Source organism: Sander lucioperca, chromosome 18 (genome assembly GCF_008315115.2).
Source record: "Sander lucioperca isolate FBNREF2018 chromosome 18, SLUC_FBN_1.2, whole genome shotgun sequence".
In the NCBI taxonomy this organism is placed as follows: Eukaryota; Metazoa; Chordata; class Actinopteri; order Perciformes; family Percidae; genus Sander; species Sander lucioperca.
The window spans coordinates 921,608-936,156 of NC_050190.1; the positions used below are offsets into that span (position 1 = coordinate 921,608).

Below are 14,549 nucleotides of genomic sequence, written 5' to 3' on the forward strand. Positions count from 1 at the left end.
AGTTTTCATTGCATTTACCCAGATATGAAATAAAACACGATTTATTCATGTATTTAGCTGTATGACACAACTGTATGACAAACACTTTTGTATTTATTTAGCGGTGTTTTTGTAGGTCCCTACACATTGATTTCCATATTGTAGGGTTGACAATGAGTGCTTTCACAAAATATTTACACAATGAGATTTTTGATAAATTATCATCAGTAATGTAATGACTAAGTGGGTAAAGGCAAATAATAGAACAGCTAGAACAGTCTGGTAAGTTCAGAAAATGACATCACTTTACTGTTGTGCAGTCTTTTAAACCAGGAAAAGACAACACTTATCATATTACCATATCCAAAATGTAAGACAATATCTAGCCTCATATAGCTATATCGATATGATATCGATATATTGCCCAGCCCTACTCTCACCCTGAGCAAGAATGCTGCGTCATCCTTCTCAGGAGTCTGAACTCATGTTTGGTGTTGTCTGTCTTGAGAAAGTTTAATAGATGGATGCCACTAAGCAGCAAACAGTGGTGGAAGAAGTATTCAGATCCTTTACTTCAGTAAAAGTACTAATACAACACTGTAAAAATACTCTGTTACAAGTCAAAGTCCTGCATTACATTTTTTTTACTTAAGTAAAAGTATGTAAGTATCATCAGGACATGTAGATATTTATTGATTCCAGTGTTGCAGCAAAATATCAGACACACAGCACACATACAGAATATACATGAAATAATAGGATACAATATACATGAAATAATAATAGGATAGAATATAAGAACAAATAATTTAAAATGTATAGAAGTTGGGAATAAAAATGTACAACTGTTTAACTAGTATTGATAAAGATGTAGATAAACATTGTGCAAGGTGCATTCAGTGCAGTTGTGATGTGTATGAGTCTTATCTCACACTCAGTGATGAGGTGTTAAAAAGTTGAACTGCCTGTGGTAGGAATGATTTCCTGTAGCGGTCCGTGCGACATCGAAGCTGTCGGAGCCTCTTAGAGAAGGTGCTCCTCTGTTGGACCAGTGTGGGGGGGTGGAGAGGGTGGTCGGGGTTATCCATGATAGATAACAGTTTGTCCAGTGACCTCCTCTCCACCACAGCTTCAAATGTACCTAAAGTATCAAAAGTAAAAGTACTCGATGCAGAACTCTCCTCCCATTGTAGAAAGTGTAAAGGATCCAAACACAGTTGTGTGTTTAATGGTCTAATCATGTCAGATGGACTTGTAGGCCATTATATTGTAGCCCATCACCTGCAGACCTCCTGCACCCCCCACCCCTCTGTTGACTGTAGCTGTATACATTGTGCTCAACTGTTTCACATTGTATTGCTGTTGAACGTCTGCCTGTCTGCGCTGCTTAGTTGATTAATGCAGATGGAACATGGCTGAGTTCATGGCTGCTGCCTCTGTCAGAGTAATGACACTACATCCCCACACACACAGACACACACACTGAGGAGTGTCCCGCAATGCATCACTGTGAACATTAAGTGATGATGGAACACAAGCAAACAGGGATTTGCGACACAGACACACACACACACACACACACACACACACAGAGCTCCAGTGTGAGCGTTGTAGGAAGGGGAGGGGGTGATGGTGGGGGAGTTCAGAACGATGAGGGTGGGAAGGGCAGTTATCTTCATTTCTAGGTGATTCACGTTTGAAGTGGGCCTGCAAAATTGCTTTATGGAAAGTGGCGAGCGGCTCGGCGGGAACATTAGGCGGGAAGCAGTGGGGAGGCCGGCGTTTCATTAGGGAGCTCTACTGTGCCTTTATTACCCGGATTTGGAGTTTTATGGTGATCATTATTTGCGATAGAATTATTATTCGCATATATCTGGCAGTCAGCTGTTTGGGTTTGGGACACTGGGACACAGCGTCTGTATGACTGAATCCATAAGTGGTTTCTGAGGTGATCTGTACAAGGATTTTTTCCTCCTCTGTGTGCTGTTTGTGTGTGTGAGCTCAGGCGGGAGTCAAGCTGTTGGCTGGTCCGTCGGCCTCGCCGGGTAAAGTCTCAGAGGGGTCCGGGGCGAGGTGGGAGCGGCTGGCGTTGGCCAGACAGCGCTGGGTGATCTCTGACTGAAGCCTTGTCTGAGTCTCCATCAGAAATTCATCCTGTTGATCATACATAAACATACAACCATCAAAATCAGGCAACAGGATTAGCATGAGAAGGGAACCACCAACTTATTTGACATCTTGATTGCAGTACTGTACAGTTTACCTAGGTTTTTACAGTGACATTTCTGTTATATCCAATTACAGTTATTACAGTAACGTCACTGTGAATCTGATCTGATCATGTGTAGCCAGTAAGCTTTTGTAAAACCCTCTGAAATGTCAAACAGTGTAGTTTTATACTTTCTTTACCTCAACCGACTTTTGCTCCTCTTCAGTTAGTGATTTCATACATGAGCTGACAGAATGTGCCTTATGACACCTTACACCCACTTATTCCCAGACAAGAAAAAAGAAGGAGCCCCTCCAAATAACATCAAAATCAGAAGGTCGCTGCACAACTTGTGTTTTTAGTTAACAAACTAAGCGTGGATGGGAGGACAGGAAGAAGAGAGGAGTGGAGAAGTCACAGAAGGAAGACATTCAAGTGTGGAGAAGAAAAAGGACAGAGCAGAGGACAGATAGTGTGTCGTCTCCTGGCTTGCTGCTAATTGCCACAACCACTGATGCACTTTCCCGCCTCATAAATTATCGCTATGACGATGGCTGTGATGATGTCAGAAGAGCCCAGCATCCCAAAACCAACAGCAGCCTCTCTACTCCTGTCACCACTCTCTGCTTGGTCTATTTAAACACATGGAAATAGATAATGATGCCAAAACCAGCTGGGTTTTTTTCTTCCAAAATTGCTGGTTTTGAAAAAGATCTATTTATGCAAATTTAAAATGTGGAAAATGCTGGCTTAGCAAAGGGAATGAAGCCTGAGGAAGGTGAGGGACATCCAGCCGAAAATGAGGGAAAGCGCCACCGATATAGACTAACCAGCAGCGACAAATAAACAAATATACAACCTACACAACAACACAAAGACATAATTAAAAGGCAACAAGTAATAGGGGTCCAATTCAATTGTATTCCATTTTATTTATAGTGTAAAAGCATAACAGAAGTTATCTCAGGACCCTTTACAGGTAGAGTAGGTCGAGTTGTGACCTCCGTGGGGTCCTGACCCACATGTTAGGAAACACTGCCATATTCCCTTTCCGTCATTAATAAAAAATGTACAATTTTTTTCAATCAGGCCTTAAAAAGGAACCTTTTTTCTTAACAAAAAACAAACTCTTAACTTTCAAGCTGCAGCGAGCTCTACTCTGTTCTCCTCTCTCCCCTCCTTTCAGTTCACCTCCCCCCCCCACCCCCCGCTCCCTCCTCCCCTCAGTGGCGGCGGTCTGCAGCAGAGCAGTTAATAAAGAGATTGATTATCGGCCTGTCAGGAAGTGACAGTTGGACAGGGCTGCTCTGCGTGAATGACAGAGGGCACGCTCACCACGCAGCAGCCCGCCCGCCTGACACACACACACACACACACAGATACTTTTGCCAACACCGGGGGTAGGTGAGGTGGTGGAGGAGGAGGATGTGGGGGGGGCTGCATGGGTGAGAGGCAGGCATGTGGAGAACAGCAATGCAACCTTCTGCTGGTGAAAGGTTTGTCTGTGTGTGTTGGAGTGTGAGTGTGTGTGTGTGTGTGTGTGTGTTGGTGTGTGGGGGTCAGGGTTCACAGCTACTGCCTTCTGGAGAGAGAGAAAGAGGGATGCCAATGACGCCATACACAGGAGCCAAAGGGATCAAAAGAGACTCAGGAACACACACACACGCACACACACAGATAATACAACATAAACCCAGGATACAGTGGATTTACACACACATCCTAGCAGCACACACACAGGTGCCCTTCTTATTGCCGCTGGCTTGTTGGAATGTTGGATTTGTGTCTCTCAGCACCAAACCACCAGGGATCGCTCTGAGCTGTCAGGTAGTTTTGGTGTAGGATTTGCTGATCATGTCACCTGCTGGGGACCAAAAGGAAGTTTCTAATACACAATCATTATAAAAAAAAAAGCAGCTGTAACACAATGAATACATTTTTCGGAGTGTCACAAATACTGTGACGTGACTCTTTAAAAGACGGACTCTAGTGCTCATGTTCTATTGGCCCAGAAATGCAGAAGGCCAGTGAACCTTTTTGGGGCGCTTAGTGAGCAACTGTGACTGGAATAAAAGGAGCGCCATGTTGAAACCCTTCCCCGAGTTCATTTAATCCATCTGTAGACACCACACAAGCAAGCAGAGCTGTGGTGACATGTGCAGGGTCAAGGTGTAAATGGGGAGTCTTCTGGGTTGGTCAAATATTTTCCGTTCTGTTACATTTGTTTGTTTTATTATAATTATTGCATTGCAGCAATAACTTACAGTAAGACGCTACAAGTATTAGTTCACAGACTTGGTAATTATGAAGGTAAATATGGTGCAAAAAGGGAGAGCTTGTAGAATACAATGTGAGAACTTGCAGAACAAAAAATCTGAACTTGTATGTTAAAATTTGCACTTGTAAAAATTTAATTTGCACTTGTAAAAATAAAATTTGCACTTGTAAAAAATATTCACACACATGTGATCTGAATTTGAAGTCATACAAAGAAAAAAAACATGAGAGCTTGTAAAAAAAATCTGAACTTGTAAGTTGAAATTTGCACCTGTATTCTGAATGTGAAGTTACAGAAGAAATATTCACAAATGTGTAGATTGATATTTACATGAACACAATGACAGCTGCAAACTTATAATGCAACATTTACTCGTATACTTTTTTTTTTACTCTGGTTCATTTTCCATCACAACCACAACTCAGTGATTACAACCTCTCGAATCTGTCACTGCAACTTCACATATGTGCTCTCTCGCATCACAAAGTGGCCAATCTGCGCACCTCGACTTTCACAACACTCTTGACGAGACATTTGGTGCAAAACTAATTAGTACCTGTGGACTTAGTCTGTGGAGCTCTGAGCTAACTTTACGGGAAAAGCAGGGTTTCTATCACCAGATGAGGGACAACTCTGTCCCGCTTATTTATGTAGCATGGAAACTTGGTGGAATAGCATGCTAGCGTTAGCTAACTAGCAGCCAGCCCGCTTCTAAATAAATACCTTTTAATTGTCTAAACATTTTTAACAGTCAAACTAAAACACTGGCGGTGAGCTCCACGGCCTGCAGCCGCAGACGGACCGTCATCAGTGGGGATCGACCAGCGTAGCAACACTGCTTTTGCCAGAAAGCTTCGCTGCCGACCTCGACCTGCAGTCGGAGCTCCAGCGGGACACGGAGAGCCCCACATCCGGTAGCAGCGGCCCATCCCCCGGCCATTACCAGAGCTTGCTTTGCTGATGTTGTGCATCCCTGCTAAGAATTGCACCCACTTGGGCAGAAACAATAATTTCTGCAGAATTCATTGCTGCCGAAAATTGCATCTAGGTAGCAAGGAAATGCTACTACAGAGTCTGATAAAACATTGATGTCTCTAAACCTTCTAAAATCCTAATCATTATTGATGAACATGACAAAGAGATTTACTATTGCCTAGTTTTTAAACAGTACTTTGCCTTATAAAATCATTATTTCCCCTAGTGGATGCAATTCTCGGCAGGGATGCGAATCTTGGCACCTGTTACCCACTGATGACGGTCCGTCTGCGGCTGCAGGCCCTGGAGCTCACCGCCAGTGTTTTAGTTTGACTGTTAAAAATGTTTAGACAATTAAAAGGTATTTATTTAGAAGCGGGCTGGCAGCTAGTTAGCTAACGCTAGCATGCTATTCCACCAAGTTTCCATGCTACATAAATAAGCCAGACAGAGTCGTCCCTCATCTGTTGATAGAAACCCTGCTTTTCCCGTTCTGTTAGCTCAGAGCTCCACAGACTAAGTCCACAGGTACTAATTAGTTTTGCACCAAATGTCTCGTCAAGAGTGTTGTGAAAGTCGAGGTGCGCAGATTGGCCACTTTGTGATGCGAGAGAGCACATATGTGAAGTTGCAGTGACAGATTCCAGAGGTTGTAATCACTGAGTTGCGGTTGTGATGGAAAATGAACCAGAGTAAAAAAAACAGTATACGAGTAAATGTTGCATTATAAGTTTGCAGCTGTCATTGTGTTCATGTAAATATCAATCTACACATTTGTGAATATTTCTTCTGTAACTTCACATTCAGAATACAGGTGTGTGAACATTTTCTACAAGTGCAAATTTCAACTTACAAGTTCAGATTTTTTTTACAAGCTCATGTTTTTTTTCTTTGTATGACTTCAAATTCAGATCACATGTGTGTGAATATTTTTTACAAGTGCAAATTTTATTTTTACAAGTGCAAATTACATTTTTACAAGTGCAGATTTTAACATACAAGTTCAGATTTTTTGTTCTGCAAGTTCTCACATTGTATTCTACAAGCTCTCCCTTTTTGCACCATATTTACCTTCATAGGTAATTGGTCCTGACTCATTCACAGTTTTTGGGGAAGACATGCAGGAAATCTGTCACAGGTCGGATTCGAACCCTGGACCTCTGCGTCGAGGCATAACCCTCTCAGTATATGTGCGCCTGCCCTACCCACTGAATCAACCCGGCCACTAGGTTGTATATTTTTGACATCATTTTTAAGGTTTCATTTCATATGTATTGCTTAGCCTATTTTATTGGTCACTTTTCTAGATGCATTACTTATGATTTGCCTTTTATTCTTAACTGATGAACTATGTTTGCATTGTTTTTTATATTTGTATTATTTTAATTTAATGTCTAAGCGGGCTCTTCACTTACATCCTTTGTGTAATAGAGTTGGCTCTGTTGTGTCAGTATGACGGTTATGAATCGTCTGCTGTTTAACTATCTGACTAATATCTCTTGTTATTTATCACTGTGCATGTGTGACCAAACTATTTTCTATAACTATAGTCTCATAGCATCATACAAATGCTCAGAAGTTAAAAAAAAAAATAAAAAAAAAAATGTTAAGGTGTTTTTTGGAAGGGAACACAAAAGTTCAAAAACGAAGAGCCGAAGAAGCCTTTATTTATATGGCTATTTCATACCAAAATTGTTAGTACATTAAAATAGAGTTGAGTAACAACTCAAGCACACAGTTTCCCCTTTTGTAGATACAATATGGTTACAAACACCTCAGCAAGGAGCCTGTAAAGTCACTGGTAACAAATGCCAAGTATGACCACCAGATGGCTCTTATAGAAAAAAAAAGTATGTATATGTATGTATATATATAACAACAATACATAACAATGTTCCAGCATTTTTTTGGGCAACAGCATCAGACCACATCCATCAGAACAACTGCAAAAAAGGGCCGTAATCAACAAGAAATAACAGCTTTAAACTGAAAGGAACTTTGTAAAGGAACAAAGAACAAATGATCTTTCTCTTACAATAAAAAAGGTCAAGTCATAAGCAGTGAAACTTATTTTGCACACATAATTTGATGCAGTGTACCAATTACTGTATGTATTTATCAGAGAGGAACATGCACTCTGAATCTGTTCACCCTGATGGACTTTGCACCTACATTAAAGCATACATTAGAGAACAGTGTTAAATGTCGGAGTGTCCCCAGCCTGTCTCCACAGTCACATGGGAACATTTTGGCAGTGCTCTGGCACAAAACAACCACCCAGTCAGCATATAGTGAGCGGCTGGTGTAGCGGTAAGGAGCATATGCCATGTAATGAGGCTGACAAGCGTCCCTCCACCCTGTGGCTTTAGCTGTAGCTACAGACAATATATCTGACCTGAGTAAAGCATGACAGGTCACAGGTTATGTTGCTTTGTAAAATGATCCTCTATGTGTTGATTATTATGAGATAGCGCTTAGAGTTGGTGAAATTTTATATTTGTCTGCTTGTCAACCAATCCCATGTGCAGATCCAAACCAACAGTGAATGTCTTTACTAACAAGTTCTGTGTGTGTATCACAGCCTGACACACACACACACACACACACACAGTCCTGCTGCCACAAATACTCACTACAGCACCAAATGTGGATTAATCAGCGGCTGTGACCTGTTGTGTTTGGAAATTACTGAGCCTTTACATTTCTTTTAAAGATGTATGTCTTCAGTAGGAACTAGTGCTGTCAAACGATTACAATATTTAATCGTGATTAATCGCATTAATGTCATAGTTAACTCACAATTAATCGCACATTTTTATCTATTCTAAATGTCCCTTGATTTCTTTTTGTCAAATTATTTTTTCTTATTTTAATGCTCTTATCAACATGGAAAAGTGGATCGGCTTGCTTTGTGCTTTTGTCGCCTGGCTTTGACTAGGGGGCGGAGAATTGGCATCAGCTGTGTGCTCGGCCATCAGCTGTGTGCTCGGCCATCAGCTGTGTGCTCGGCCATCAGCTGTGTGCTCGGCCATCAGCTGTGTGCTTGGCCATCAGCAGTGTGCTCGGCCATCAGCTGTGTGCTCGGCTATCAAATGGTATTTCAGACTGGACGTGCTGCGATGATAGCTCAGTTCACAACAACAAAACACACAGATCACTTTGGTCTTGACAATGGAACCATTTAGCCTACTACTCTTTGGTCGGCTCACAAGCCCAAACAAGTGTGTGCGTGTTGCTTTGTGTCTGGTCTAGCTAGATCCGGTGTGGTGTTGTAGTTTTTCTAACGTTACTAGTTGTTGCAACAGCATGTGAAAAAAACTACAAAAGGTTGCTAGGTCAAAAAGAACGTTAATCTCGCGATAAAAAAATTGACTCCGTTAAAATGGGTTTGCATTAACGCTGTTAATAACACGTTTAACTGACAGCACTAGTAGGAACCAATGGGCTTGGAGCTGAGAGCCACAGACAGGAAGTCAGAAAGTACTGGGGGCCGGACAACTTCAGGGGTTTCCAAACTTTTTGTGTCTGTGATCCTTTACAATTCTATGACACATATGTTAACTACATCTGCTGATGTAGATGATGGGATATGATTGAAAGCCCTGGCACTGGTGCGGTTTCTAAGGTCAATAAACTTTAAACCTCAGCTGACACAATAATCTTAACTCAAGTGCCACTAATAGCTTTGTTTTTGCATGCTTGTAAGGACTTATCCTGTTTGAAAAGAAGAACTATTAACTACCTGAGTTAAGATACTTTTGTCACACTACTGACTGACAGCTTCATGTGAAATATGTCTTTTTAAAAATGTGCTTATATCTACGGGGGGCACCGTGGGGGTTAGAATGAGTCAGGGGGGTATGCATATTTATTGGGCCTTATGCCTATAGTACAGTTTTAGCTTTTTTTCTCCATTTAGTTTTTCCAAATTATATTGTGTAAACCTTTTTCAAGAATTACATTAATAACCATCCACCTGACATTCTGACATTGAACTGAACTCATTTGGCCTTTCAGTGTCACTGCTTTCCCCCTAGCTGTGCTTCTTGCAGTTTCCAAAAATGACATTGGTGTTTGCACGAAGAAGCCTTTTTGACACTGTCTGGTCATTGTTTATGTGCAGAATGTTCCACTTTCTCCCATTTTCTTAAAAATCTTTGACATGCTATTAACTAAATGTTAGTGTCTGATTCCTTACTTGTTCATTTCGCTGTGCAAAATCGCTGTACGTCTCATGGGAGCGCCATGCTGTAATATCTTCCTACATAGGATCGAGGTGCCAGACTTTCAGCAAAGCCAAACTAATTTACTGATTTCACACACACACACACACACACACACACACACACACACACACACACACACACACAGTCCCCTAATCTACACTACATTTATTTGCACTTGATCAGCAGTGGAACAATCAATACCTAGACTGAGTAAGTGGACTGCTGAGCCTCGTATCAAGATGCCCCCCCCCCATCTTTCACACCCAGAGAGAAGGAATCAGAGTGGGGGAGGAGGAGCGGGAGGAGGAGGAGACGCAGATGGACAAGTGCTTTTACGAGTCTTCCTCTGGCTCAGTGCCACGGCCACAGACTCTCTTTGTTTGCCCGGCTACTAAACTAATAGAGATAAAGGCAGGTTCCTGCTGGCCCCGAATTAGAAAATCATTAAGGAATACAAACACACACACACACACACACACACACGTACACATGTAAATATTAAAGACTGCTTCTGCAACATCAGTACATAATACAACTCAAAATTGCACGCACACACGCACACACAGTTTATTTCACTGCTGAAAACCCAAAGAAACTCTTGTTTCCTTTTGTTTCAATCTTTCATGTAGTGGATGTCCTTACAGTGTTGCATGATGGGAGAATACTGTTGGAACTTGGATGTTGAATGAGTTTTCAGGTCCAGAAAAGCGTCAGTGAGCCTCGGCCATTGATATTGAAGCTCTAAATATTGAATTGTGTTGCGTGTTTCTGTGGGCCTTCTGCAGTCTGCTCAGTGGTCAGATTGATCTGGTCCATAGTACAGTATGTTCAGCTGATATTCCAACAGTGCTAACCTTAAACTAACCTTCTGTTTCTATTGTGAAGTTTGAAGCAGAGCTTTGCTAAATATTAATTCCAGCTTGTTATAGGCTGCATTGTTGTGCACTTGACACTGCAAATTTAAGCTAAGCTTCCAGTTTCTTTCACCAATGACTGATTTCTTCTCTTCTCATTCTGCTGTTGCTCAGAGGGATTGTTGTCTCTTTCTGCCCTTTCACTGTCAGTCTGGTTGTATACATTGTACAGCGTTTTGTTCTCCATTTAGTTTAAGCTTTGTGGCAGCAGATTATAAACTTTTGAGTAATTATGTATGCATATCGTATGTATGTATGTATGTATGTATGTATGCATGCATGCATGTATGTACTGTATGTATCAGGCTTATGCAAAATTCAGAATTTCATAATTGGCCTCCATTCAATTCATGAATTGGAATTTGAATTGCATTGACTCCGCCCCACAGGAAGTTGAATTTGAATTGGAATGACAGGAAGTGGAATTAAATGAATGGCAATTCAAAGAAATTCCACACAGTCGCACAACAGAAAGAATGTGTTGAATCTCACATACATTCAGTGTTAGGAAGGAACTGTTATAGCTTATAGTTTATTACCCATTATAAATGTGGTTTGGATTACTTTATTTGGATTACTTTATCAATGCAAAGCAATTTCCTTTTAATTTGATTAGTAACTAATTGAATTATACATTTTGCCTCAGTAATACAACTAAATACAATTACATTAATTTTGTGATTTAATAACATAATTTCATTACACGTAACTAGTCACTCCTCAACCCTGCATACACTTTGTTCCAAATTATAGATATTGATAAGCATTCTGGGAAATGGAGTCATGTTCCATCATGTTCCACAAAATTACAATTACAATAAATCAAACTTAATTATTTGTTCTGTGACTAGAGCTTTTAACATTCATTGCTGGGGGAAGACATTTCCTGTTAATGTAATCTGTACAAGTAGATCAAACTAATATCATTTATAGAATATGTAATGCAATCATATCTGACATATATTGTAAAGCTTCATTGTTAAACACTTCACTTAAATTATGTATATGAATTTCTTTGAAGGTTTAGTGAATTGTAATTCTGCTTCCTTTAATTCAAATTCGAATTGTAATTCTAGATCCTGTTTTTGATATCAATTCAAATTCAAGAATTGAATTGGAATTTAGGAGTCATTCTCAATTCAATTCTGAATTGTGCACAAGTCTGGTATGTATGTACAGTACGTATGTATTTATTGTATGTTTGTATGTATGTACTGTATGTATTGTATGTATGTACTGTATGTATTGTATGTATGTATGCACCTTTTGTATGTATGTATATATGTATGTACTGTATGCATGTTTGTATGCATGCATGCATGTACTGTATGTATGTACGGTATGTATGTATATACACATTTATAGATTATATATACAGTACATTTACTGTACAATATATATATATGGATTGTTATTATTTGTATTATTATTAGTATTATTAATATTACTGGATTATTAATACTGATGCATTTATGCAGCATTTTAATGTTGTAAGTGGTTGTGGTGGGGCTAATGTTATAGTTGGATTTTAAAACAACAAGGCAGATTTCAGAAGGTGATCATACAGTAAATCACATGACAACTAAAGCTGTCAAATAAATGTAGTGGAGTAAAAAGTACAACATTTCCTGAAATGTAGTAAAGTGGAAGTTTAAAGTAGCACACAATGAAAATACTAAAAAAAAGTACAAGTACTTAGAAATGGTACTTAAGTACAGTACTTAAAATGATAAAATGAGAAATGGTAAATGAGTAAACTTTAGAATCATTCCACAGCTGAAAAATGCAAGCAAAGAAACAGCATAGGACTGATCCAGACAGACAGCAAGATGGCAGCAGAAGACCACTAGTATCCTAATGTTCACGTTTGAATATTCAATAGTAAGCCACTACATGTCAGGTGTTTTCTGCCGCTGTGGTCAATATTGAACCCTAATTTCAACAACAACAACAACAACAACAACACATGTGGGAGGTTCTGATTTGAAAACTCTGCCTCCTCCTCACCTGATGTCTCCACGTGGGAACAGCCTCTCCCTCTCCCTCTCTGTCGTAGTCTCAACATTAGTTAAGATGGCTGCACGGTGGCTGCCGAGAACGAGCGTTTAAGGCTCTCTGAGGTGCAGGGGGCTTAAACTAGTTCATTTGTTAGCTCTGCATTCCCAAAGACAACCTTACAAATAGAACCACTTTCCACTTATTATTAGCAGGGAGGTAAAGAAACAACGGCTCCACTCTGTTAGTCTGGACCTCAGGACTCAGGACCGACCGGGACACTGAAACACACACACACACACACACACACTCTAAAGGGTCAAAAGGCTCACACTAATGCAGATACATGGGGAGGTGTAATATGAAGTCTTATTTTGAAATCAGTGTAGAGATAGAGCAACATAGAGAGGAAAGGAGATGGTGTTTGTCAAATGTGAACATGTTCAGGTTCAGAGGCAGATCAATTTGAATACACACACACACACACACACACACACACCTATGCACGCACACATGCACACACGCACAAAGCATAACAATACCTGTGCCTAAACCAGGGCTCAGCGAGCATTAAAATGTGTTCATAAAAAAAGAAAAAAAGAGAAGAAAACAGCATATGGAAGCCCCAGCAGAGGCATTCTTATTTCTATCTGTGAAAATTCATTACAGATTCTCACAATGAGTGTGTGTGAGAATTCACTGTTTGTTCTCGTCTGGGCTAAACAAAGGCACATGTGCTCATTTTCAGAGCGGGATGTGGTGCGGCCTGATTTCAAAGGCACAACTTGAAAGACGACAGACAGCTATTTACAATATTTATACATTTAGGATTCTGATACTATGCATATTACATGTCTGTCTTCCACTGTGTGTGTGTGTGTGTGTGTGTGTGTGTTAGAGACGACATCGGTGGGGAAGGGAATCGCTGATGAAAAAAGGGTTACTTTGGAATTTCTCTGATAATTGGTGCCTTTAAAAGGAGCTCATTTTTAACTATGTCACCACGACTGCTCGATGACAATTAATCTGTTTGCGGCTGCTTCCTTGGCATCTGTGCCAATTACTTTATATGCTAATATATGTAAATGACATCTCAGATGCCAGTTTCAAGTGTTATGCGAGTGGCGTATTGTGTCTTTTTTTTTAAAGTCATATTGTTGAGGCTGATCAACAATGCGAGTGCTTTAAATTTGGAGGTGTGTAAGTTATTGATTTCCTCCCTGGCCTAGTGTTTCCCCATAAACACATTTACTGACTCACATATGATACATTTCAAATGAATTTCAGAATTTGTCTTTCTGTTTCCCCCCTGAATTTGTCTCTTGTCAGGGTAGGAAAAAAAAGAAAAAGTCTTAAAATAAAATATTAATTTACACAAAAGATAATTGCACAGTTTGTACATATTAACCCTCTGGGGTCTGAGGGTGTTTTCACACACAGATGTTTTTAGCATGCTCGGATATCGTTGTGCATTTGAACTTATCGAGGTACCCTGACTGTTTTGTATTCAGCACAAGCCCAGCTACAATAATATCTAAGAAGAAATGTATTTCAGGATTTTTTTAAGGAAGGAACAATGTTTTGTCAGGTTTTGTATTCACAATGCACACATGTACTACAAAAAACCACTAAATTTTAAAATCTAATTATGCAAAAAAAAAACGGTTGATTTTACTTTTTTTTTCATAGGTGAAGGTTTTGGTCAGAGTTTCACTTATTTTATATATAAAAAAAGACTGAACAGTCCGCTATTTTTTATGTACACAAAATGTATTCAGTAATTTATTTTCCTATACATTTCCTTTAAGATCACAGTTTGACGGTATCAGCGAACACACACACACACACACACACACACACACACACACACACACACACACACACACACACACACACACACTTTATTTGACTAAATACAGGGGTATTTAGCATTTATAAGTAGTATGTATACCACATAAGAGCTGTGAGCACAT

General features: G+C 40.0%; 1 protein-coding gene across 3 annotated transcripts in view; it reads right to left on the reverse strand.

Moving 5' to 3' along the window:
• The window catches only part of si:dkey-288a3.2 (protein phosphatase 1 regulatory subunit 37), a 91,101-nt gene that overhangs the window by 10,997 nt on the left and 65,555 nt on the right, over positions 1 to 14,549 (reverse strand). For 2 of the 3 annotated variants that reach the window (XR_004895737.1, XR_004895736.1), the window contains exon 12: positions 1,455 to 2,133. Coding sequence is in view for 1 of the 3 variants with exons in the window: in XM_035994768.1 (XP_035850661.1) it covers positions 1,981 to 2,133 (153 nt within the window). In the remaining 2 variants the exon portion in view is untranslated. Of the gene's footprint in view, positions 1 to 1,154; positions 2,134 to 14,549 lie in introns of those variants that run through there. The other variant, XM_035994768.1, reaches the window with a different exon arrangement.